The 26,733-nt window shown below is 28.4% G+C and overlaps 3 protein-coding genes across 6 annotated transcripts; 2 read left to right on the top strand and 1 right to left on the bottom strand.

Moving 5' to 3' along the window:
- Positions 1-2,426: 2,426 nt before the first annotated feature.
- Positions 2,427-6,140, top strand: sun (stunted). Of its 2 annotated transcripts, XM_014434759.3 has the most exons (4): positions 2,443-2,577; positions 3,386-3,516; positions 5,138-5,173; positions 5,941-6,140. In XM_014434759.3, the coding sequence occupies exons 1-3, from the start codon at positions 2,549-2,551 to the stop codon at positions 5,149-5,151; spliced, it is 174 nt and encodes a 57-aa protein (XP_014290245.1). In that variant the 5' UTR covers positions 2,443-2,548; the 3' UTR covers positions 5,152-5,173; positions 5,941-6,140. The 2 variants fall into 2 exon arrangements, with proteins under 2 accessions (XP_014290238.1, XP_014290245.1); XM_014434752.3 differs by lacking the exon at positions 5,138-5,173 and having other exon boundaries at positions 2,427-2,577.
- A 344-nt stretch (positions 6,141-6,484) lies between these two features.
- Mvd (mevalonate diphosphate decarboxylase) lies at positions 6,485-20,042 on the bottom strand. 3 transcript variants are annotated; one of them, XM_014434740.3, is made up of 10 exons: positions 19,818-20,042; positions 15,447-15,517; positions 14,881-14,948; positions 14,751-14,797; positions 14,497-14,637; positions 14,025-14,224; positions 12,684-12,806; positions 11,834-12,004; positions 10,610-10,765; positions 6,485-8,422 (listed from the first exon to the last, which is right to left on the bottom strand). In XM_014434740.3, the coding sequence occupies exons 3-10, from the start codon at positions 14,946-14,948 to the stop codon at positions 8,270-8,272; spliced, it is 1,059 nt and encodes a 352-aa protein (XP_014290226.1). In that variant the 5' UTR covers positions 15,447-15,517; positions 19,818-20,042; the 3' UTR covers positions 6,485-8,269. The 3 variants fall into 3 exon arrangements, with proteins under 3 accessions (XP_014290226.1, XP_066908011.1, XP_014290216.1); XM_067051910.1 differs by having other exon boundaries at positions 19,910-20,035; XM_014434730.3 differs by lacking the exon at positions 19,818-20,042 and adding an exon at positions 15,614-15,971.
- Positions 16,183-26,222, top strand: LOC106689629 (uncharacterized). The gene is made up of 8 exons (XM_014434716.3): positions 16,183-16,484; positions 16,562-17,898; positions 17,975-18,220; positions 21,258-21,389; positions 22,163-22,349; positions 22,429-22,628; positions 22,707-22,895; positions 25,806-26,222. The coding sequence occupies exons 1-8, from the start codon at positions 16,394-16,396 to the stop codon at positions 25,971-25,973; spliced, it is 2,550 nt and encodes an 849-aa protein (XP_014290202.1). The 5' UTR covers positions 16,183-16,393; the 3' UTR covers positions 25,974-26,222.
- Positions 26,223-26,733: the final 511 nt, after the last annotated feature.

The following is a 26,733-nucleotide window of genomic DNA, read 5'->3' as shown; positions in this document are numbered from 1 at the left end:
CGTTTAACAAGCTTTAATTTGACCCCTAAAAGACATCTGCACATCTTATAGTTTCTGAGATATAGCTGTTTTTATCAAAACTTTTTGTCAGAAAATCGAGAAATTGACATTTTGTGAATATATTTAGCAAACATGAAAAACCAATACTCCTACGGCAAAACTAATAACTTTCTCTTTAGTACGTTTAGCAAGCTTTAATTTGATCCCTAACAGATATCTGTACATCTAATAGTTCTTGAAATATAACTGTTACAAACCAAAAGTTTTGCCCGAACACCGATAAATCGGTTTTTTTTTAATATCTTGATAATATCATCAAAAACTAGTACTCTAACGAAAAACTAATTAGAACATTTTTTGTAGTATATTAAACTAGCTTCAATTTGATTCCTAGCCATGATTTATTTATATGACAAAAGAACAGTGTAAAAATTTTATGTTAGTAAATATTGATATGTGAAAAACTTTTTGATTATTAAATTGTTCTTTTGTTATTTTATTGACTCGTTCAAGAAAATTTAATTACTATCTACTTCCTATTCTTATAATTGTTCTAATAATAATGATGTTTGATACTAAAGTAACTTTCATGTATAATTGCAAAACTAACGATCATAGAATTTATCAAAATTAGATGAAACTTGAATTTTTTCAACAAATTTCAGATGGTTTAAAAACCTAATAACTAAAAAATAAAATATAAATAACGAAGCAAAAATAATTCGAATTTCCAAAGTTGAATTTTGGAACGTGTCTGCACATCGCGCGGCACAGAACACGCTTGGCAGACAGGTTTCTTTTTGTCAGTTCCAACCTTAGTTTCATATGAGTCAAGAACCAAGTGGTATGAAATAACTGCATTTTTTGGGTTTTTGTTCCGTTTTGGAACGGCCGCAATTAGCTAACTCCCCTGAACTGGATTGGCAGACTCATCAATTTTGAATCCCAACTGTATGTAGTTTACATTAATGAATTCGAAAATTGGGGTGAAAATAACATTTTTTCCACGGATCTTGTACTGTCCTTTCAACACCCACGTCTCTTACGCATAGGTTGGAAACAGTTTTATTGATGTTTTTATAATATGAGCTTTGTTGTGTGACGGATTAATTTATTTCTTCAGCAGAGCGCAATGGAGTATGATGCCTCATTGGCAGCGAGAATTCGAGCTTAATTTCCTCCTCTTCCAAAGGCAAATTCATTCCGCAACTCATCCTTCATCGTTTCCAATATTTTGCGGAATATTAAACTTTCAAACAGCTTAAGGAATTGTTCTTCCTTCAATGTAAGTGGTCCCATTGCGGATCGGTATAGAACAATAGACGAATGATTACAAATAATAATAAGTAATTACAAATAGCTTTGTAACTATTAGTTTTCTGAACTGGGGGCACTAATTTTGCAACTGAAAAATAACAAACATTCCCCCTTTATTTTCCGCATCAATTTTGTTGTTTCCCAGTAATCCTAAACGCCAAATACTTACATATTCAAGCGTATCTTCTCATAAATCTATTTCAGCGAAATGGTCGCCCTTTCTGCTATTAACAGTATATTTTGATTTATTCGTATTTATTTTGAGACCTAAATAGCCTCGAACATTAGAAAATTCAAGCAAATTAATAATTTTCTCTTGCTTCACGATTAATGGATATTTCTTTTTTCAACTTCTTCACTCAACTAACATCTGCATTACATAATCTTTCCATAGTTATTATTTTTCCTCCATTGATTACTAGGTTGTCATCCTCTTTTCTATTATTTTTATGCTAAGTCCTTGAAATAGATCTGTAAAGTTAACCATGGTTAGAATAGGTTGGTTGTCCCAGATAACCTCCTTCTCTCTTCCCCCTCATATGTCAGAACTATTGAACGGATATAGCGGACTTTCCATGTAACATGTCTCTGGTATAAGTTCGTCGCACATGCGCAGATAGATGATACTACTATATGATGATAGATACTATATGATGATAGATACTATATGATGATAGATACTACTATCAAACAAATCCTAATATTATCACAGCAAATGTGAGTTTACCCGATCATAGTGTCTGCGACAGCTTTCTATTATTATTACTATCACTAAGACCGTCATCATAGAATCTCCGCTTTAAGCCGAGATCCCATGTATAGATATCAGTCATTTAAGTTCGTCGGCCTTGCGCAGATAGTTAATAGTACAACCGACTAACTAGTAAATCCAGACAGCACGGTAGCAGACGACAGTTTCAAGCTGATACATCTACCATTATCACTATCATCACTAGATTGTCGATCCCTACAACAGATGGTGCCACCGCTTGTCCACAAGCATCTAGCTCGGTAAATTTATATTTGTTAATTAGTGTTTAATTTGATAAATTTATTTATCTTAATGAAAACTGAACACAATGTTGCAAATAAATGAATAGATTTGTTTTCAATCCATACTTGAAGGTACTGTTCGATCATACAGGCAGCCGATTTCTCTTACAGCTGACCGTCTTTCAAAAGTCTTCTCTGTGGTTTAATAGAGAATATTCCGGCTTGAACTATTTGAAAAATGTCTTCGTGGAGAGCTGCTGGTCTTAAGTGCGTATTTGGAAATGATTTTTGATTTTTCTCTTGTATTTATTTTCCTAATATATGGATTGTGATTCTAAGTTTAATTTTATATTGCAGTTTAAGTTACTTATAATTTCTTAATTGCCGGAAATTATAAGATCTTACATAGTTTTTTCAGTATTAGCTTGTCCGTATTTACCATTTAAAGTTTTCTTATGATGCACCTTTTAGTTATTTTAGTATTAGTTCGTCAGGTTATGAAAGGTTAACCGAGTTATTACTTCACATCCTTATTTTATTTAAAAGTATTTTTTTGCTTAAATAGATTTTATTTTTATCTGTTAAATGTCTTCTTGTATTAGTGATAAGCAAATACTCTAGCCCGTTTTTTACTTCTAAATTTATTATCAATTTAAGGTTCACTATTAGTGTGATAAGACATATTCCTTACCTATTTTATCAGCTAGTATTTATTTAATTATTTTTATTGATATTAAAGTTTTTAATTATAAATATATTATTATATTTTTACATCGTGTTTGGTCAGTATTATGATCCAGTCCAGTGAAGCAATATTTTGTTATTAAACGAATGGTCTGAAAGTATACAGTTTTAGATAGCCTAGTTCTAGTTTATACATTAAATATATTTGTCTTTACAATGTGATATAAAAATTAACATTTGTCCCAAATTTAAACTGAAAAGTAATTAGTACTTACAACACTAGTAATTTTAACTTGCATTAGATTACTTGACACTGCATATACAATGATTAAGCTGTATCATATTTATTACTCTTAACGTACCTGATCTCATTTTAAAATTTTTGATTTAGCTATATTCAATACTCAAACATTGCTGCCAAAGTTCTTCGACAATCATTGAAATCAAATTTAAAAACTGAAGCTCTTAAAAGAGAAGAGTCACACGTGCGATTTACACCTTGGAAGGATGGAAAACCAATCAGTAAGTTTTTTATGTGTATATTTTTAAAGTTACTATAAAGATGCTATCAGTCTTTTATGATTGTTATTATAAGTCATCAAATAAGTATTACTGAATACATTTTTATTAATCTAAGTAGGTCAGTTGTCCTAGGATGAATTTTATATTTGATTTCACCCTCCAGAATTATTGCTAATATTAAACATTAGCATGATGATGTTTTCATTGTTCATATTAATCTATATTGGTATTAATTTGTAATATAAGTGTCACCAGTGTTTTTCTGAAATTGGTAAATATTCTCCATAATTCATTCTGCTCTGGTTAAGATATTGAATACTGGTTCCTAGAGATAGATTTTCTAATATAACATCCCAAGGGAGGGGAATATATATCATTTACATGGATATTAAAAATATGTTAAAATATTGTTTACAGCAGTTAGTACCCCATAGTGTTGAGCGTGTTGAAGTTTTAGTCTATTGTTGTAAAGAGGCTCCATAGAACCATAATTATAGTTTTATCCTCCTACTAATCTTGGTATCTGATCAGATATTACTAACCATATTTATTAGATATAATTATAAATAAATTAATAGAGGTATATATCTAGTATGGGGCAACGGTAGCAGTGTGGTAACACACCTGTCTACAACCTGAAAGGTTGTGAGTTCGAGCCTGGCCCTACCCGGGATTTTTTTAAGCATATAATTCCACAATACTCACTCACAGCCTCTCCTGGGCATTTGTGAGTCCTATTAGCCAATGGGTGGTACTCAAAAAAATAGGCGTGGTAGTGACGAATCCACCCTATGGAAACCACCTAGTCAAGAAACGTGGGAGGCCTTGGTCTGTCATGCCAGAAGAAGAATATATCTGGTATATTATAACTTGTTGTTTAATAAATTTAAAATAAGAGAATTGAAAACTGAAAGTTATATAACTTTTAGTTAAGTCATAGTATGGGGAAAAAACACATTAATTAATATTAAAACATCTTTATAAATTCATTAAAATTATTTGTAGGACAAGTAACATTTTTGATACCTGTAAGGTTCCAAGTAAATAATTGTTTCCTTTTAGTTGTTTCTGGCTTTGTTGGTTCTAAATTACACCAAAATATGAATTTTACATAAAAAAAAATTTTTATTGGATTTGGCTTAGGCATTACCTGCAAGTCGCACACAGCATTGAAATATTTATCATAGCAATAATTTAATTTAATTTAAAAAATACATTTTTGTAGTAACTATGCATACTCAATTGAAATAAAATATGAACTTAGTATTTGTACTTTTCTGTTCCATGAGTAAAACAAAGTGTAATTGTTGTGTCACTGAAACCTCGGAATACCTTCAATAAAATGATTATAATGAGTAAGCTTGTGACGACAAACCTGTTTATTCATTTACTAAACAATAGTTTGAAGGAAGGAAGCTGTTTAGCTACATCGAAGTAGCTATAGGAATTCACTTATGTTTTATACTCTCTCACATTTGATTCACTTTTAGAGTTAACAGGGACTTCTTTGCCTATATTTTAGGCATTAGTTAGAACTAATACTTAGGAAATTGCTTTTAAATAAACAGTAATTGTAATGTATCTTTACATTTCCTTTTATTTATTATAATTTTTATTTCAGATCAAAAAGACTAAGATGCCTTATGGGCTGTTTCTTGTAAGTTTGTGATTAGTGAATGGTGTGATTTCTTTTTTGTTTTGTTTTTTTAAAGAAAGGTTGAATTTTCTAACAGTAAAAATAACATAAATTTGCTATATTTGCTTTATTCGATTAATAGTTAAGTGTATGTATAATTTTCTGATATTTTATCATATTTTGATCGAATATAGCAAGTTCATTTAGATTTGTTGCTAGGATTTTTCTTTAATCAAATATTTTTTTGTATGAAGAACTGATTTTTACACTCAAAACTTTTATGACTTAAAAAAATCAAATTTGTCTTTGTTTTTAATTAACAGCAATGATTTGTGCATTTGCTTGCTGGTGTGATTTAATTTTTAAACCATTCTTTAAGTCTAGTAACTTAACATTTAGACCTAAGTGAAATAATTCTTAAAACCCCCACATTACTCAGTATCATTCATTTTATCACTCACTGTTTTGCTAAACTGTTTCCTCTTATCTTTCAGAGTTCAATTATGTACCCTAACTTACCATCGTAAGTTTATTTCAGTTTACTATCTCAGCACATTATTCAAGGACTAGCTTCAAGTGACAATTCTAAATTTCCTTTTGTATCTTACTACTACATCTAACATTTTTAACCTTAACCTTGTCACATGAGCAAAATTTTAGTTTGCAACTATAACTTTATAAATATGTTGTTTGTTAACAGTTGTATTAAATTTATTATATTGTAATATCACAATATTACTGTACCTGAGATGAATACTATTTTCTTATATCATCTATTTATTTTTCAGAGAGTGCAAAGCCGATACAGGAATCCACCAGCTAGCTTTAACGTCATATAACTCCTTCATCAATAGAACTGTATAATATGGATATTCATTCTTTAAAATATACTGTGTTGTTGATTTTTCCATTTTTGTTAAATATTATCAAGAAAAATAAAATGGGTTTCATTATACAATAGGAAATAAATAGTTTATTTGTAAAATAATATTTATTTTCTCATATCCCATTACCTTAATCCAAATATTACTTGGATTTTCTAAAATAACTTACCAATCCTTACAAATATAACCTGAGAGTGTTTTAAATATGGAACTTTTGACTTAATTATATTAATATTTGTAATACAGCTTATAAAATTACAATACTTTTTTTTTTTTTACAGCAGAAAAATATTTGTATTTAATTCATACTATACTTAAGGCATACATTGATATTTTACAGTCAACAGGAACCAAAACAATTCGATCTAATTTTTCTTTTATACTAGTATATATTAAACAAACTATCAGTGTTTGTGAGTAAATGTTGAGCATATTTTTTGATAGACACATGATTTTATTAATAGATAATAAACACTTTTAATAACTGTTTTATTATTAAAATTTCTTCCACCGATGATTTTTTAATAAAATAATTTTTTTAAATCAAATGAGATTCTAATAAATTCTATATTTTCTTACCTTAAGATAAATAAAAATGTTCAGATTACGAGAAATTTCAGTTTTGGGGCAGCATTAATAAACAGGAGTGAAAATCATGACAATGAAGTCTGAACAGAACTTTAATTTAGTAGTTAAGCATGTGCCAATTCTCCTACACAATTAAAGAATATCCATTTTTAGACTGGCCATCCAAAACTTTTAACTCGAAATTTTCAGAATCCATTAATTAATTGCTTCTTTTTATGACATTGTTCTATTTTTTTCTACAAAGCCAAGGAACTAGTAATGTGATATAAAATTCCTACTTGGAACTTATTTCTAATAGTTCCAAATGGGAACATTTATAAAGAAAAAATTTAAAAGAAAGCAAAATAAGGTAAGTGCCCATTTTGATTAATTGAAAGAATAGGCACACATCAATTAAAGTTTTATTAATGTCTTACCTGAAAATTTAAATTTCATATGATACAATCCGACCTGAATTGTGTTTCAATAAATAAACAAATATAATACTTCTTCATCCCTTAAATAAATTTCTATTATCAGTCGCAATAATGGATACAATTGAGCTATTGAATGCAAAAGTGTTGTAAGTCAAAACCAGAGTTATTGAGATATTCATCATTTCAGGGAAAGTTCTATAAAGTATTTGGTAAGAAGTAAGAGCTTACTTTCTCTGAGTACTTCCAGGAAAATTGCTATAACTTATTTGGGGCTGGAGAAACAAAATATAAAATCTTGACCGTTTCAATTAACTAACTGGAGGTCAGGAAAGAATTCCCTGAAATTTGTGCTTTTCATAAATGTGTTTTGACATTCTACTGTATTTATAATACAGTAGAATGTCCGTTATCTGGGTTAACGATGGGTATGGGGGTTCATGGATCATTGAAATACCCAGATTATAGAATTATAACATTTTATTGACTTAATGTTATGATAAGAAGTTTAATTTTTAAAAAAATAAAACTGCAGAAAATCACTTTTATTAACAAACAAACGTTTTATATACATTAAATTATAATATATAAGAATTAATGTGGGCATGTTTTTATTTATGTATTGAGTTTGCTTTCAGAAAAAAAAAAGTAATTATAGTTTAATTTTTACTAAATATTTCTTTTCTAATATTAGTTCTCATTGCCCATACCAAGATAATTGTGCTATAATCGGTATTCTCCTGTTCAAAATAGAGTAGTAGAAGTTCTGTTTCCTTCAAGGCTTAGTTGTGTTTACTTTTTTTTTTCTAAAATGATATCCATATTTTAAAATAAATATGCAGAAAATAGTGTAAAAAAAAAAAAAAAAAAAATTGGTCCCTCGAAACTCAGGTTAATAAAGCCCTGGATAAATACTAATACTACTAATGGGTGCACTACTGAATTTATTAAAATTTAGAAATCTCTAAATAGCATTTAAAAGCAATTTTCAGTATAATAACCTCTTTGAGTAATGTTTTTTGCAGTTAGAAGTAGGTTCCCAATTTTCACTTGTTAGATTTTAAAATAATTAGGGGGAAAGGGAATGATAATCCCCTAAGCCTCGTCTCCTCCTCAGGAACTATGAGAACTTCCCCTAAAGTGTTCAATATCTCAAAATTATAGTTTTGACCCACACTACTTTTGCACTCCAGGGTTTAATTAAAAATTAGTATATCAAAATTAAAATCATTTTATATCCAACCAGTTTTTGGTTTCGGAAGGCCATTTTGGTCAAGGAGGTGTCCCTCAGGGTTATTAATCTCTGAAGGACCTTCACCAATCTTTGTATGAATGATATAACGGAGGGAACCTGCTTCTTGTGGACCCGATGGAAGCACCAAATCCTGTTAATAATAAAAATTGTTTAAATATAAAGATAAATGACTGATAAATTTAATTTATTTTCAGAAGACAGACAGTTTACTTTTTGTAGGATGTTGTCAATAAAGGTACAACATATTAAAAAACTATAGATAAAAACATTTTCAACAAACTACAATCCACTAACATGAAACCTCTTAGAAATCTTCAGGATTTGCCCTACAAAGTGGGGCGGAATATTGGTTACCAATAAATAGCTTTTTACTATTTTGTACCCATATTGGCTGCCACCCAGACTATCTTCCTACAGTAATTTATTTTCCTTTATCACCTTTACTTTTTCATATAAAACACAGAATAGAGTAAATACACATATCCTGAACTACTTCAATTAATGCTTATTACTAAAACTACTTTATAATAAGGTGTTAATAGCTGATTGTAGATTAATATGAGAAGATAATCTGGTGGGGAGAGGAGGGTCAGCAAATAAACGCAAACTTATTTGGGCAGATGTTTCGACCTGAATTTCAGGTCTTTATCAGGGCTAAAAAAACAAAAAAGAGATAACATTACACAGAGAAACATATAAATGAGGGAAAATAATAAACAAACAAATTTGGAAATACGTAGCAATGACTTAGGTAGATTGATAACGATAAAAGGTGAAATATAGTATTATAGAAGTAAGAATTATATAAAATAAATTATGAAAAATTAAAAACAGAAATTTTTAACAAAATGAATGAAAGGTGCGGAAGAAAATGTAAATGATGAGTAATGGACTTCACAAAATAAGATATGTAAGTAATGTCTAAAATAATAAAAAACAATTCAAATCAACATAATGAATGTATGAAAGAAAAATGAAATATTTGATATGATGGGAAAAAAAGTTATATAGATGAGTAAAAAAAAGAAGCTAAAATAAATATAAAGTACACAAATAAATTAGTTCTTATTTATTTACTGATCGCACCCCGATCATCTACTCGTAAAACTACTTTGACATTGAAATTTTAATTTTTTTAATAATTTTAATTTTTCAAATAATTCTGAGATTAAAATAAGCAAAACTAGAAAAAAATTGTAAAAGAAATATTTTAAAACCTAGACAATACTTTTTCTAATTACATTTTTATATTAATTCGAATATTCAAACTTGATACATGCTGAAGAATTTTTACTAAATATGTTCATGATTTAAGAGTTAATGATGAACATTGAACAAGAAATATATTTCAGATTCTACAAATATCAACTATATAACATAAAACCAATATATATTCTTGTAAAAATATTTATTTCGTTAAATCCATTTAATTGTACAGAGATTATTGACAGTTAGAAATCTGTTTACAATTATACATGGTTAATCGTCTCATAATAGTTAAAAGGTAATAATATTTTTAGTCTCTCTTTAACCTTGACTAACACGTACCTCAGCATGGCTTTTACTAAACTGATCAAGGAGCAATTGAGATATAATTTACTCTCTCAAAATTATTGCACAATAAAGGTCCCTCGGTATACTTCATTTATTTAAAAATACACATATCTCTCCACAAATATAATCTGGAAATTCATTAGTAAGTAAACTCCAAACTAAGTAGATGAGATATTTAAGAAGGGAGAGGAGAGGAGCAAATTGTCTGAGGGGTATTCTTCATTGACAACACAAATAATAAAAATCATCTAAGGAGTTGTAATTTCCATCAAAAGACCAAAACACATATAAAGTTAAAGTACAGAATAAACTACAGGCATTCCCTGATAATCTTCAGAGTAATGAATAAGAGAATCCTTTAAAAGAGGGTATTGAACTAGAGCCAAAAAGTGTGGCTACTCTAGGGTAATAAGAGATAGTTGCAGTCGTACAGGTTCCCTAAACTACTTTGCTGAAATAGGAGGGCATTAGGAAGAAAACAAATAACGACAATCAACATCCTTACAAGGGAGAAGACCTCCCAAATCTGTGGCCTCCATTTGATAGATGGTTCAATGAGGAGTGAATGATCATCCAAAAGTAATTTTTCACAAACTTAATTCTTGTTTTTGAGGTGATACCTCGTGATTAAGTCCATGGAAAATTGTATTCAAACACAAAAAACCTTTGAGGATTCAGCCAATCAAACCTTTAATTCCAGAGACCACTCACTGCATAAATATAAAATGGGATGATAAAAATAATTATGAATAATAATTGTCACCTTATCTAAAGTCTTTTCTGGTACATTGATTCCTCTAATATAGTTATTTTCATCAGTAGGCGGAAATACTTGTTTAACAGCAGCAACAACTTCAGCTACATCCTCTTCTTGCAAGAATAAGCATGCATTAGGCCCAGCATCGAATGTATAAGCCAGCTAAAAGTAATGATTTGAATTATGAGAAATCACAGAAAATATAAGTACTCTTAGACATGAATATTCTTATTTAAACAATATAAAATTGGTTACAAAGGCCAACCAACAGGTTGTAGTTACAAACAAAAAATTGTCAAATTATGTTATTTAAAACATATGTGGATAGTAGTGCTGTTAATTTTATTCTAAGGTATCTATAGAAAAATAAAAAATCGCTTACAAAATAGACCAAATAAAACTTTTGGATTTTCTTCCAATAAACACATTGTTGAATTTTAACCCAAATTACTCTCAAATACAAATAAATAACACAGTAAAAAAATTTAATTAACAGAACTATGAAATTAACAAACTATTTTTAAAACAGAAATAAATAAAAAAATTGTAAACAATACAAATTTTCATTCACTTAATATTTTACAGACAGTATTGAAAGTTAAACTGTACCCCAAAAACAGGCCATTGGATAACCAGAGTTTTACTATAACTCGATGACAAATCTAAGTTTAACTAAATCTTAGTATTATATAAATTATAACTAAATCTTAGTTTAGTATTGACACAGTAGTAGTCAATAGTATAATTGACTTAGTAGTCGGTATTTTGCTAAGAAAATAAAAAACAAAAAAAACTTTAAAAAGAAAGTGAAAGCAAATAAAAAAAACAATGATTAAAACAAGAAATAATTAAATAAATAAATGGAAGATGGCCCGGGTCCGGTCAAATAAAAACTCGAATCGTGATTAAGGTATTTATATTGAGCCTGAATATAATATGGCTCTATATAAATAGTTTAACAGACTATCTTTCATTTGTTATAACACACAGTCAATCGGCGATCTTCCAATTAAATGAATAACAAGAAGAAATACTAAATATTGAATAATAAGCCATATGGGAAATAATGGGATTCATAGTCACATTATTGTGGCGTTTTCATAGACAAATTTTTTGAAGTTCCATGAAAAAAAGTAAATTTATTAAACAATTAATAAAAACTAGAAAAAAATTTATAATTATTAAAAATAAAGCTAACTTGATTAATAAAGTTAAAACTACAAAACCTACCTTAGTAGTTCCTTTAATTTTATTATATGAATGAACAAATTCAACAATGGTGTGTGAAACATCATTCATATAAACTGCAGGAGGATATGTATCCAAGCAAACAGAATGAAGTTGATTACTATCTTTCATTGTGAGCTCAGCAAATGTTTCAAAATCATGATTTTTGATTGCCTGAAACCATCACCAAAATTATATTTCAAATTAAAGAACTAAATTATTTTAATTAATCAATTGAGTAAAAACCAGATGTAAGTTTTCAAGTTTTATTAGTGTCTATTCACGGAATAATGTTACAAAATAAACTCCCATACTTTCTAGTGGGCCAGACTGTTGTGCCATTACTAAACACTCCAAGCTTATTTGACAGCCAAAGAATGCAAAACAATTCTGGCAAATTTAATCCAACAGAAAATTTAACTCGATCAGTTTAAGATATTATTTCAAAGTGATGTTGTTATTAGATGCAACTTTGAATGAGATTTTTTTGGATCAAATAAGAAAAATCTTAGACACCCAAGTGCTTTATTTTAAGCTATCTGCTTTTCCAAGGCCAATGGGCATTCGAGAAACAGTATATACTCTATTGTATACTTATAATATTATAAATTTATGATATTTCTTGATGGGAACCATTCCATTTTAATGTTTTATCTATTTAAGTCAATTAAAAAGTTAAAATGCCTATCTCTGCAATATAAGAGCTAAAAGGGTCCCAACCCAATGATGTAATGCTGGAAAATTTTAGAACCAGCACTCCACACCCCAGAGTTGAAGGATAATCTTGTTATAAAAAAGGAAAGTTACAAAAACATTAATCCAAAAATGTAAACACTAAAATTCATAACAATACCTTAATAATTTGTTCTGTTCTTTGAGGAACAATGTGGGTAGCACGGTGCTTCAGAAGTTCACTAGTTTCAACAGAGCGCTGCATTCCATAACTACTGCTGATTTTTTTCCTGGAATCACTAACCTAGAATTAAGTAAAATATTTTTCAGATTACCCTATTCAACATATATAAAGTTAAAAATAAATCCATTGCTATATTTCAGTTGTTTAAATATACTTGGAAATGAATAATCAGAAGCCTGCCACAATATTGATTGCTCTATTTTATAAAATATTTGTACATTAAAACAAATCGGTGCCTTTGTGCCATAAAGGCATATCTACCGATATAATCTATAAAATTGTAATACATTCATTATTAAGATAAAACTAAGGGATTTAATAATTTTCATTTCAATCAAATCTGGCAGAAATACAAATATTTAGCAAAATTGTATTTACATTTGATTTGATGAACCATCAAATTAATGGATCTTAAATTCTGATTTCTGATACTATTCAGGTCCTAAACTTTGAGCACTAATTCTAAAATTTGAATTTGAGATAATTTGCCCATGACAATCTTATTCATTAAATTTGAAAGAAGCATTAAATTTTTGGCTCATAAATTATTTCTATGTGATAAAAATTCATGGCCTATATTTTGAGGAGCAAGTTGAATAGATCGGGAAATATCAGTTTTTAAATTTTGAAGCAGAAAAATTGACAATTATTGTTCATAGTTTAGTATGGAATTTCTTCAGGACTCGTCCACCATGCTCATCAAAGCTATCCTAATTGCCACTTTTGAACTTAGGCCATATTCTGAACTACTTCATAATGATCATTTATAATGATAATGATAAATTAAGAAACACGTTATATTTTATCTCATTTTTTCAATAAAGAAGGAATTAGAAAGCTCAATGCAGATGGGAATACCTCATGTTTAATGTATATTCTTCTTCTGGAAAGATGTAAGATAAGGTACAACAAAAGACCATCTCAATGACTGAGGTCAAATGAATTATTTTTGAGCACAGGGATCATATTTTCACAATGGTTGCATCATATAAAACAAAATTAGCATTATTGGTTGTTATTCCTTAAATGAGTTAAAACTAGATGAATTAGAGATTTTCAAGGTGATTAAAATAGTAGTTTTTTAAAAATAATGGTACCATAATCTGAGACATCTATAACATTTAAAATGTATAAGTTTGTTAAATTATACCTAAGATTTTTCATTTATTAAAGATGTATTAATGTTGAAAAATTAAGAGAGCACTGTATTAAGATGATTATCATTGTTATTATCCCCCAACAATGTCCAGAAATTCAACAGTTAATAGATTAAGTTACCACAAGAATAAGAATCCTGATGGTAGGCCAATGTGATGCAGGGAGAATCTGGCTAGCAAAAGAGTCAGAACCATCTCCTTGATCACCTTTATGCCATCTAACAAAGCCTCCAAGAACAGACCTACATGCTGAACCAGACCCGAGTCTTGCAATAGTTGTATAGTCTCCTTCCACTTTATAAGCTTTAGCTACAGCAGTGACTGTAATAGAAAAACCTAATGAAGCACATGAATATTTTATATAAAGAAACTCACAAGAGTTATGAATTCAAAGATAATCCACATATAAGAAATGATAATAATTTAAAATTATTGAAATGTAATAGAAAACAAGCAATAACAGTATTCATAAGTTATCATTAAGCAATGACCCAAGGGAAAAATCACCAATGCTTTAGATAAGTGTGACTTACGAATCCTCCTTTTTTAAAATTGAAATACACACTTTCACAGCTATGAAAACTTTTTCATACCTAAGCAAGCATAACCTGCAGCAGATGAAGCTAAACCAGCAGCGGTAGGAAAATTATTTTCAGAACAAATATGAACTTTCCAAAGATCAATTCCTTGATTGTTTTTTTTTCCTTTCTGAGTCTGTGAAGCTCTCCTTCGTACTACAAAACATTATCAATGAATAAAGAATAAATATTACTTTAATATTAAAAAATACTCTCAATAAAACAGCTTAACAATAAAATTATTATCTTTTATTAGAAGTAGTACTAACTTTCTTTTAAACAAGCTTGGACCCGAGGACTCGTGCATGATTCTTCTCTAAAAAATAATAAAATGAAATCAGATGTGGGACTAACTTATTTGTTAATGCTGTAATGGTAATTATTCTTGAAATAACTTACTTTCCGTTCAACCATAACCGATCTTTTTCAAAATTTGGACTTATCATGACCGTAGTCTTAGCATGCATCTGTTAGCAAATAATTATGAAATATATTTCACAATTTTAGATATAATTCAATCATATTGAGAAAATTAAAACTATAATATTAAATTAATATAATTAATAAATTAATACTATAATATTAAATTAATATAATTAAATAAATTAAAAATATAACTATGTTAAATAATTATCTTAGACAATTACAAATTATTGTAATAAATCTATTATTACATTAAAGAATAATTATTTTAAACAATATTACAAAAAATTAAAATAATTATTCTCATGACTAGATTATCTCAAAGGTTTGGTATCCCACTTTCAAATAAAAAAATATGAACCAAAACAATTTCTAACAGTATATGTATTATCAATCTCAATGAAAAATTATCATTACATCACTAAGTATATGGAAAAACATTCAACAATCATACTGGGAAAATAGTCTTGTTTTTTTTCATGACAGTATGAAACATTTAATTTTTTTTTAAAACAAAAATTCTGGTACTTAATAAGTCTTACCTGGTCTGTACTTAATGAAACACTAACAGAATCATTAAGAGGTAAAATTAATTGTTCATCCCGCTTCCCCCCTGCAAAATAAAATTCATATAAAAAAGAAAAGAAAATTAGGATATATTAAATGGCAGGTATGGTGAACTGCAACACTTAAGTATAGGAAAACTCACAGTACTTTATAACAGCAATATTTACTGGTGCTAAACAAGTAACTACAATCATTGTAAGTACAAATGAAACATACAATATTTCTTTCACAGTAACATTAACCCACTACTTTCTAATGTTAAGTAGGTGACAGCTAAGCTTATCAGTCACAGTTGTCTAACTTATGAAAGTGTGGATCCATGAAACCAATTTCAAGGAAACACAATAATAGACCATTAAATTTAGACGCTAACATTAGTACAGTATTCATTAATGCAAAAATGTAAATGACTTTAGACTATTCAGCGGCTTTTTAAAGGAATTATTGCCTTATTTATGTCAATAAAAATAATTTGTTAATCTTATAGCTACTATCATCTTAGATAATAAAAATAATAATTGAATGTAGGATATAAAGCAAATTAAAATATCAAATTTAAAAACAAATTGTTTAATCCCGGTTTTATTATTTCACGCGTTGTAACCTTCTAAAGATAACACGTGTGATAAGATTACAAAACCACTCTAATCTCAAGGATCGTTTTATATATTTATAGAATTAGAGTTATTCTTTACTATATACCCTTATACTTTGTGTTCATAATTTTTATTTATGTTAATTTCTTTACTTTAATATTGCCAATTTGCAATCTAAACTCGAGTTGTTACATGAGTATAACAACTCAACTAGCATTCCCTCTTTCTTTCTTTGGCGGGGAACCAGTTACTTACGAAAAAGGTTATAAACAAGAAGTGGAATTGCTGATGAGAGAATACCTTTAAATTTAGTATTTTTAAATAAAATGGAATTCGATCAGTTATTTACAGCCGTTCAAGGAATTTTGAGGAGCCACCAAAACGGTTCAGTTATAAAATTCAGTACAATAACCAAAGGTATCAGAAATATATTTTATTGAATTAGCTGTTTTATTATTGTTTATTACTATTAACCTCTATTATTTTCTTTACAGATAATGACAAAATTTCACACAAAATTGTGGAATCGATTAGATTATTGATTATGGAGTTAAGTTTAAAAGAAGAACAGCTTAGGAAGATTAACTTACTACTTATAGTTAATACTGATTTGCCATCTATAACTCTCCTAGAAGATGACTCAAATTTTTGGCACTTACTCGGCTGCCTTCCTAAACTTAGTAGCTATCTTTATTTCAGATTATCATCAGAACTTCAGTTAGGCCTGTTTGTTGGGGAAGTAATTAGATTAGGCCCAGAATTTTTAAGTAGTGAATTGTTACAAGTGATGGGTGAACATTTGAAATATTTAAATCCTGATAGATCTGTTACATTTTTAGAATCATTATATGAAAGTACATTTTACAAAATTACAAGTTTACAAAATTCAAATTTAATGCCTATTGTTGTACAGAAATTTGTTAAACTGTTCCAAGATATTATATCCTACAATGTGAAACAATTTATTGCTGATTTGCCATGGGAAACTGAAAAGAAACATATTTACATAGGGTATTTTATTAAAATGTTGTTATCAGTATTAAAACATTGTATTAGGAAAATTAAACTAAACACAGAGGACCCTATAGAAATATATGATTTTTCTGTAGAATTTGATTATAATAAATGGGGTGAATGTAAAAGAGAAATCAATTGGACTAATCATTGTCTAAGTTTGTTAGTTTCTAAATGTGCTGAAGCTGTAATGTGTATTAGTGTAGATATGTATATGTCATGGTGTGAGGTGGATATTAAAGATTTAGTCGATAAAACCCTTCAAACTGCTGTTAGAGAAGAAGCATTTCTTTGCAGAGAAGAAATAAATTCCATCAAACATATGAATGATGATATTAGTAACTTAAAGGTTTTAGACTCATCCTTAAGTAATATTGCCGTTCAACCAATTACTGAAGATGACGAAATAAGAAAAGCAGATGCTGAAACAATTATTTTAAACTTGTTGAATCCTAAACGTACTCAATCAAAATGGTTAAAAGGTTTAATGTGTGTTCCAGGAATTTTTCAAAGTTCTAAATACATGAAAGTAATTCAAGACAATGCTCATCTTTTTGATCTTGAAATAGGAATAGTGCTGTTAGATAATCTTTGTGAATTTTTGTCAACGTCTCAGTGTCCTAGAGATTTCTTCGAAGTTGCTAAAGAATTGTTTTTTCACTGTGTTAAAAAAATGTCATTATCGGATCAGTTAGATCTTTTATCATACTATTTTCGAGTTAAAGGTAATAGTAATATACTTCAGAGGGAGCATTTTGAAAGTTCCCTCATTGTTGCTTTGAATAAAATCTCATCAGTAAATGGAAGCAGAGATGAGGTAAATTGTTTTTCACATATTAAATTTGTATAAATTTATTACATTATATTCTAATTTTTTCATTTATCTGTTTTAGATGTATAGTGAGTTTGTGATATTTTGTTTTGAAAACTGTGAAATCTTTATGCAGACTCTTCTGAAAGAGTGTTTAAGCAGTGATCTGAAGACCGACCTTCTTCTAGATTTGTTAACACATATTACACCTTTAGCTAATGTATATTGTTCAGCATCAACACTCAATTTGACCTTGGGTGCAACTATACACCTTATGGATTCTGTAACTTCATCATTAGAAAAGAAAAGAGATACTTTTCTTCAATTGGTAATTAAAAAAATAATTGTATCCTCTGTTTTGTATCTCATCCTTGGGGAACACAAGACCCATTTACTGCAACCATCATTTTTCAGCATCTTCATGATGGTCAGCTGCTTGTTCCTCTTATTTCCCAACTGGGTATGTTATCCCTTGTCTTCTGAGAGCAACCTTTTTGTCTTTTTCCCTCTTTTCTTTTACTTGTTCCTATTATCCTTATAGTTATTGATTATCCAATGGTGTTGTCACCTTTTTTTATTTTTACATGACTGATGCAGTCTCTTCTGGTTAGCCAACTGCCCTTTTGAAATATTTCGTCTTGGCTGCAGTGATTCACTTTTCCAAGGGAACTAAACTCTCCCCTATTTTCCTGAGGTTATGAAAACATTTTTGTGGTACATATGAAATGTTTGTTTATTATCAACCCTTCTTTCCTATTAACACTACAATCTACTCTTGATAATCAGGACTTAGTTAATCCAGACCATTCTATGATTTGAACAACCCGTACAGAATAAGAAAAAAATCTATACTTTTTAAATTTATTTAAAAAGTTTATACATTCATTCAATACAATAATTATTTAATTACAATAATTGTATTATAAACAACTTATGTTGTTAGGATAAAAAATATTTGTATGCAGTTAAGAGGCTTTGAAAAAGATGGTCTCTTTCAACTTCCGAACAAACAAATTTAAGACTATTTCTTGAGAAAATAATTTTTGAAAAAATTTCTAAATTAACTATTATTATAATATGTTTTTAAATTTATTCTTTGTTATCAAAATTACATATTTTTACCCATTCGATAATCCGAATTTGTCGCTCCTCAAACCCGTTGGTTATATCTGTTATTATATCAAGCATTGATATTTTAGATTTATACTTAATATATGTTAACCCTATCATTTCTTCCAATTATTATCTCAGGATATATTTATTTCTTCTAATATATTACCCTAATAGATTTTCTGTGTATCTTTGAGTCTGCATGATTTTCTAGTTTTCTTCATTTCTTTGAGTCCTGTTCCTTTCTTTAAGCTTTGTATAGCTGATAGCTATTGAGTTTGTACCAAACCTTCCATTAAAACATTGTCTTGTGGTTGTATGCTTTTATATTTTTCTGATCTTATCTTTATATGATAATTTAGTTATATAGAATGAGTTCATACCTCATTGGATCTTTTTGACTCCTTCCCATTAATTGGCTTCAAACAGGTTCACTAAATATTTTATTATTGCTATAAATTATATTCACATGTTCAGAACAACTTCACTTGTAGTATCTGATTAAAAGAAACCATTTTAAAATCTCAAAATCTGTTTTCATAATTCAAACAATCATTTATATATATATATATATATTCTTGATTAATTACTTGGAAATCTTTTGTAATATATATATTTGAATGTTGAGGTGAAATTCTTTCTATGGGGCATTTTAATAAAAACTCCTATATTAATATTTTCAACATGTTTTTGGATCTTTACCCCCATCATAGGTTATGTAGTTCCTGTATTTGCACAGTTTTATTATTAATCTGGTTAAACTTTATACTGTCAATTTTTTTTTATTTACTATTAAAATGTTTTAACAATATTACCTTATTATTAACTTGAACCATTGTATAATTCAAATCCTGTCAACCTTTTTAATAATTCATTTATATAACTTAACTATTCTGTTTTTACTAACATTTATATTCTTTAATGTTATATTCTATCTATTCATAGCACTATCTAAAATTCTATTAGATGTTTCATTATAAATTCAAAGTGCTAATAATCAATATTAGAACATTAGATAATGTTATAAAGAGAGATGGAATGTAGCATTAATGAATGTTTTAACAAAAAAAGAATTGTTAATCATTATCAAGGTTGACAAGATTTGAATTCTGAAATAGCTCATATTATTATGATAAGGGAATATTATTATAATATTTAAATCATTAAAAAATATATTAATGTAAAGTTTAATTATGTTAATAATAAAATAGTGTGATTGTAGGAATTAGATAACTAGATGATAGGAATAAAAATTACTAAGGGTGTTTTTATTAAAAAGCTCCATAGAAAGAATTTCACCTTAACAATCCAGCATATATTTATTTTATTTTTTTCAATTATATTTGTAAAATATGTTTAAGCATTGTTGATTTACAAGTCATAGTAATAAGACTGTTGACTTTGGTTATTCACACAAGCATGTAATGATGAAAAATTAACTTATGGAATGGCTTAATTTTTAATAAGGTATTCCATATAAATATCTACTATTTTTGTTTTATATTTCAGTCTCTTAAATTGGATCTGCTAAAAAGCAGGTTTACATCATTTGTTCTTTAAAGAGTTTCATTTAGGATGACTTATTCAAATATTATTCTAAATAGATCTAACTAGTATAATTAATTTTACTTTTTTTAAAATATATTTAAGCTGCATTATACTTTAAAATATTATTTTTATTATTATATATTACAGTTAGGCAATCTGCTGATTGTCAATTTTGTAATTGATAGGTGCAGATGTAAATAATATGTATTATTATATGAAAAAATGTATTATTATATATTAAATAATTAATCACAGTAGTCAGCGATATGATTGCCAAGAGCTAGCCTATCTTAATACCAATACCCAGTTAAATAAAAAAAAAAATTTTAATTATTTAATATATGTTAATTTTCTTACTTTCTAATCCTTCTTTTTTTTTTTAATGATGTGAAGATAGTTGACCGTAGATATGTAAGAGGAGAAGAGGGTTGGGGGGAGCAGTCAGCAGAAAAAACACAAATAAACGAATTATTTATTTGTGTGCACAAATAAATAAATAATATATAAAAAATAATTTATTAAACAATAAATTTAAAAAAAGAAGAGGAGAAGATGGTTGTCTCCTCTTTTTTTTTTTTTCTTTTATCCTGAAAAGAGCTAAAATATAGAACAAAAATGTTGGCATATTAAGTTTTATTTTATTTAATTATCTTATTGACTACCGTTTTATTTATTGTTTGTTGTTAATTAATTTATTGTTTTAACAGGTTCAGAAATTATGTGCTTTGGGACTTATTGAAGGAAATTTGTTTTTCCCTGGCCATGTTTTACCAAGGCTTGAAAAAAGTTTAAATGACAATGACATGGAAAGTGTAGTATTCTTCTTTGATTTATTATCTGTAAGTTTCTTTTATTTAAAAAAAAAAAATTAAATATAGATTTTTTTAAAAATATATTCATTGAAAATTACAACTTTACATATTAATACAGTCGGTAAAGTTGATCTCAGTTATAATGGAGTGATACAGGCGTGTAGAGAATACCCATTGGTAGCACTCTGATGACGTTTTTACTCTATACTTACACGATACTCTTTCTAAAATGATTGCATCCCCTAGCCTCAGAACTGAATAAAAGGCTAACTTGCAATATACTGCCTTATCATACCTCAATTCCTTTTTCACAATTATCCAGAGGAAAAAATGCGGTCCTAGGTTTGTCTACCGGTTCTAAAAGTGGCTCCTCTTCTATGTACTATGCAAATTGCTGCTCTAAAACACTTATATAAGATTCGTTCCATAAAAAAATGAAACAATTAGTTTGAAAAAACAAATCTGAAAAATTAGAAAAACTCATTGACCCTTCACCACAATTATTCACCTCTTGAGAATATATAATTTTAAGATAAAACTTGGGACATGCCAAAGCGTAGGTGATAAGGAGTAGTGTCTTAACCTGGTTATGTTGTAATTATGTAGAAGTAGCAGCATAGCACTTGTGGGTTGCCTAGGAACTCTTGCTTGTTAATCACCACTATTATTGATGAGAGGTCTCTGTATTTTGTCTCAAAAAGCCATTGAAATCCTCAAAACCTAAATTTTGATGTATAATAATTGACTTGGTCCTCTGCTAAAAAGTGTTGATGGTAATATATATATATTTTTTTTTTCAGGTTTATGTAGATATAAATACTGTTCCTGATAATACGACAGTCTTACTTGCTTTTCTAGTAAAAGCATTGGATAATTTAAGACCAGGTATAACTAATTTTACCGTAGAAAGGATGACGGCTACTTCCAAACTGGCAGTCATTATTAATCAGTTAACTAACAATTTTGTTAATTCAAAAAGTCAGCCAGGTTTGAAATTCTTGTTTATATTAGAAGGACTTACTATAGGTGTTAAATAGCTTTTGCATTAATTTATTTTTTATTTTAGACCATGAAATTATATGGCTCCAAAAGAAAGTAGTATCTCTTAAACCCATTAATAGGATACATTTAAGGATTTTATGGTCAAAATGGAATCAGAATATGCCTGATATTCCATTTTGGGCTCAAGAAGGACTAGGATTCAAAGAGGATCTAATGAAAATATCACAGGAATGTCGAAGAGAAGTTGTTACAAAAACAGTGAAAGTAATGTAGTTTCTTTTTTATATTTTTATTCATTTTGTTTTATTTAATAAATAATAATTATATATTTTTTTAATCGAGGTGTTACCTGTTTTGACACTGAGTGAATGGTTGCTGATTGGATCTCTTGACTCTGTGAATATTCAATTGGTTATGACGACAATTGATGCTATCATTGATTCCATTTTGGTATCATTTCAAATACCTTTCCTCGTCAAAAATTTTCACATAATTAATCATTTTCTGATTAATTTTTCTCAGTTCATTTGGGTAAGTGATTATTATGATAGAAAACAAATGATTTTTATTGAAATTGTAGTTTACAAAGGTCAGTTACTTTAAAACGGGGCAAAAATATTAAAAGAATAACTGTTGAAAAAAGAAAATTGTCTTAATGTAACTGGAACTATTCAATCTAAACTATCCTATGCCTAAAAATATTTAATTTTTTTTTCATATGATGCCTGCAAATCTACATTAAAATGTAATTTAAATAGTTGCATTCCTTCCCAGTCAAACTAACTCATCTGTGGTCATGAGTCTAATAGAGTTTCCCATAATATATATTTAAGTTGAGAATAAACGTCTAAAAATAATTATTTTAATTTTTGGCTACCCTAACTACTCTATTATTCTCAGGCTACTCTATTATTCTACTCTAATAGCTACATTATTAACATCAGAATTTACGTACTACCATTTATGACATTAGTCAGTTTTTTTCAATTTTATTTATATTCTTTAAATGGAAAAATTAGTAATTTTTTTTTTTCATTTTAATTGGTTTTCTTTTTTTGTCTGAAAATACTGTTTATATATGTTTTTAGTCTGGTAAAAATCTACTTTTTACAGTGTTTTGTGGTCTGTCCTTGTAGTAATAAACAAATTGCATTAAAAATTCTTAGTCAGTTGATTATGGTACAATTTAAATGATGCATTTAATTGTAAAGGTAACTGACAAAATGAAAGCTTTAAAAAGATTTGTTACAATGTTTTGTCTTCAACTTGCTGTCATTTACCCTAACTTAATATCAACATTAATTTTAATAATTTATTAAATTTATTTATTTAAAGTTAACACAAATTAGTTTATTAACATCCTTAGATGATCATTTAATATCTTGATGGCTAAGAAGTATCTGCAAAACAGCTACTATTCTGTAGGGATGAAAACTGATTTAAAGTATTATTTATATTAAAATCAACGGTTTTGTGTTTTTTTTCATGACTCATGGAGGCATATCATAATATAGTAATCACATAATAATAGTAAAGGCTTAGTGAATCCATAGGTTTGATACTGATACTACCGATTTCTCTACACACATCTGTCCCGTCCAAACCAAAATTTATTAAATCAGTCTTGACGCAATCCTTCCACCTACGTTTTGTTCAACTCCTTGGACGTTTACCCACCAGTTTAGCGTTTATTAACATTTATGGATCTGTTTGTTACTAAGCCATACAACCTTACACGTTCATCTTATTCACTTTAATGATATAACGTGAATTATATTTACCAGGAGTAGTTTCCTTAATTCAGCGTTGTGTAGCCTTCTAAATTCTCCAGTTGACACATTCTTTTTCGACCGAATATTTTATGTAGTACTTTCTTTTCAAAATCCTTCAGAGGATGTTCTTCCCTTAGTGTAAGAGACTGTGTTTCGCATCTATAAATAACTACGAAGTATAATAGTTTTGTAAATTCTAACTTTTCAGTTTCTGGACAGAAACCACGAACTAAGCTATTTTGAAATTGAAAAATAACAAACATTTCCCACTTTTAAACTAGCTTTTATTTCCTGATCAATTTCATTTTTTTATATGCATATAAAGTTATAATAGAATCTAAATATTTAAACCTCTCTTCCTGTTTAAATTTATTTCCTCTTATATCTATATCTCTGAAATTGTTACCTTTCCTACTGCTAACCATATAGACCGAGGTATCTTTACGACCCTCATCTAAAGGTTCTAAGGTTTCAAATCTATTTTTTATTTTGAGTACGAATTGATTTCTAATTGAAGGGATTTTTAATTTCTCCAGATTAAAATTTTTGGACAGAAACCATTTTCATTTCTCTTCTTTCTTTACATTAAGTTTTTCTCAAATTTTTATGATTACTAGTTTCTGCCCTCTTATATGATCTCACGTTAATTGTACTATTTTGTCATCCATGATATAGCAATACATAATCAATGTGATTTCGAGTTTGCGAATCTGGTGATGTCGAGGTATATTTGTGAATATTGTTTCGTTTAAACATAGTATTTTTGATTATTACATTTTTCGAGATGGCTAAGTTTACATTAATCCTAAACCATAATAAATAATGCAGTTACAACTTCCCATAGGAAGGTCACTTTAGTGCAGGTACATGTTATGAGTAGAGTAGGCTATATGGTTACCAATAAAAATAGGAGCAATTCTGATGATTTAGATGGAAATCATTCAAACTGGTTGAGAGGTATAAGTATTAGGTTCAGCGGTAACCAAAGAAAATTGATGAGTAAATTACAGCAAGTTTTAAGGTGAAAAATGCTTGTTATTTTCAGTTTTGAAAATGCTCAGCTCGCATCTACTGTCAAGAAACTTAAAAGTTGGAATTTATAAAAATATCCTTCCTACTGCTATTTATGGATGCTAAACATGATCTGTCATGACACTTAGGGAAGAACAGCACCTTAAGCTTTTTAAAAATTATGTAAATTGGAAGTATTATATAAAATAATTGGACCAAAAAAAGATTAGTTAATTGGAGAATTCAAAAGGTGACACATTACTGAATTGGCAGCATTGCATCCAGTAAATACAATTTAGGTTATAGCATTGAGACGATCAGATGGGCGTGTAAGGTTACAGGGCTTAGTAACAAAGGGATCCCTAAAAGTTTAATTAACACTGAACAGATGCATCAATGTAAAAGAGGTAGACTGAGGTGTTGGTGGGAGGATTGCATCAAGACTGATCTGGTAGATTAAAGTTTGGATGGACCATGTGATTGGCATTGAACCTTCGGATTCTTTAATAAACATCCCACTTTGCTTGTTAAACAATATTTAAATATTTGTCATTTTTAAATAAATGAAGGTTCAGGTCCTAGTTATGAATTATTACTTCTTAGCTATCAATCTGTGAAATGAAATTTCATAATTATTGAAAATTTGTTAATATTTTAGGACAAAGTTATTCCACGTGTTTCTAAATCAGCTGAAGAAAGCCTAACATTAAAAAATAAAATTGCCTATCTTCAAGAAATGATACCTGACGACCTGCAAAAATCCAGAAGACCTCAACTACAATTAATAATGCAAGCTCTAAATGATACTAAAAAAGTGAATGTGTAAAAAAAGAACTTTTTTTTTTTTTAGTGAATGTAAAGACTGGTTATTTATTTTGAATACTTTGTTAATTGTTATCTCCGAACATTTGAAGTGTTAAATTTTTTGTGTTGAGCAATGTATTATTATTTTATTACAATAATTGTTTGTGGTTGTTATACAGATTATTATCCTATTTCATTTCAAGACAGCTTATCAAAATATTTAAAGGACTAATCTCATGTATAGACAATAAATAATTATTGACTGATGGTATTTTATTTTGTTTATTTACATAGAGAAGATATATATATATATATATATGGATTTCTTTATTCTCAAATAAAAGATGTAGGTAGCTATAGCAGCAGAGTTACATGTACAGACTCAGATCTCCCCAATTAAAGATTTCAAACCTTCTTGAATTATCTCTAATTTCACCCCAAAACCTAATTTCCACACAGTCAACTCCATGTAATATATAGCTGAATAACCACAAGCAGAGTTCATATTCACAAAATTAAAATTATACTCTACCATTATCTATTTGGACCTACAGAATTGAGGCAACCTGAAAATCATCAACTTACTCCCCTCTCATACTAGATCGCAGTCAAAAATCCTTTGAAGAATCTTTAATATTCTTTATTATGTCTCAAACAAAATTATCCAAAAAGACCTTAATTCCATTTGTTGCTAATTTGGCCCGAAATAACCCCCTTAAATTCAAACTCCTTGCCTGTATAAACCCACTAGTTTCTAACAATTCATTCCAATCTATTCCTGA

Source organism: Halyomorpha halys, unplaced genomic scaffold (genome assembly GCF_000696795.3).
Source record: "Halyomorpha halys isolate HHAL.00 unplaced genomic scaffold, Hhal_1.1 Scaffold47.1, whole genome shotgun sequence".
Taxonomy (NCBI): domain Eukaryota; kingdom Metazoa; phylum Arthropoda; class Insecta; order Hemiptera; family Pentatomidae; genus Halyomorpha; species Halyomorpha halys.
Note: the sequence above shows the minus strand (reverse complement) of the source record. Positions and strands in the feature narration are given on the sequence as shown.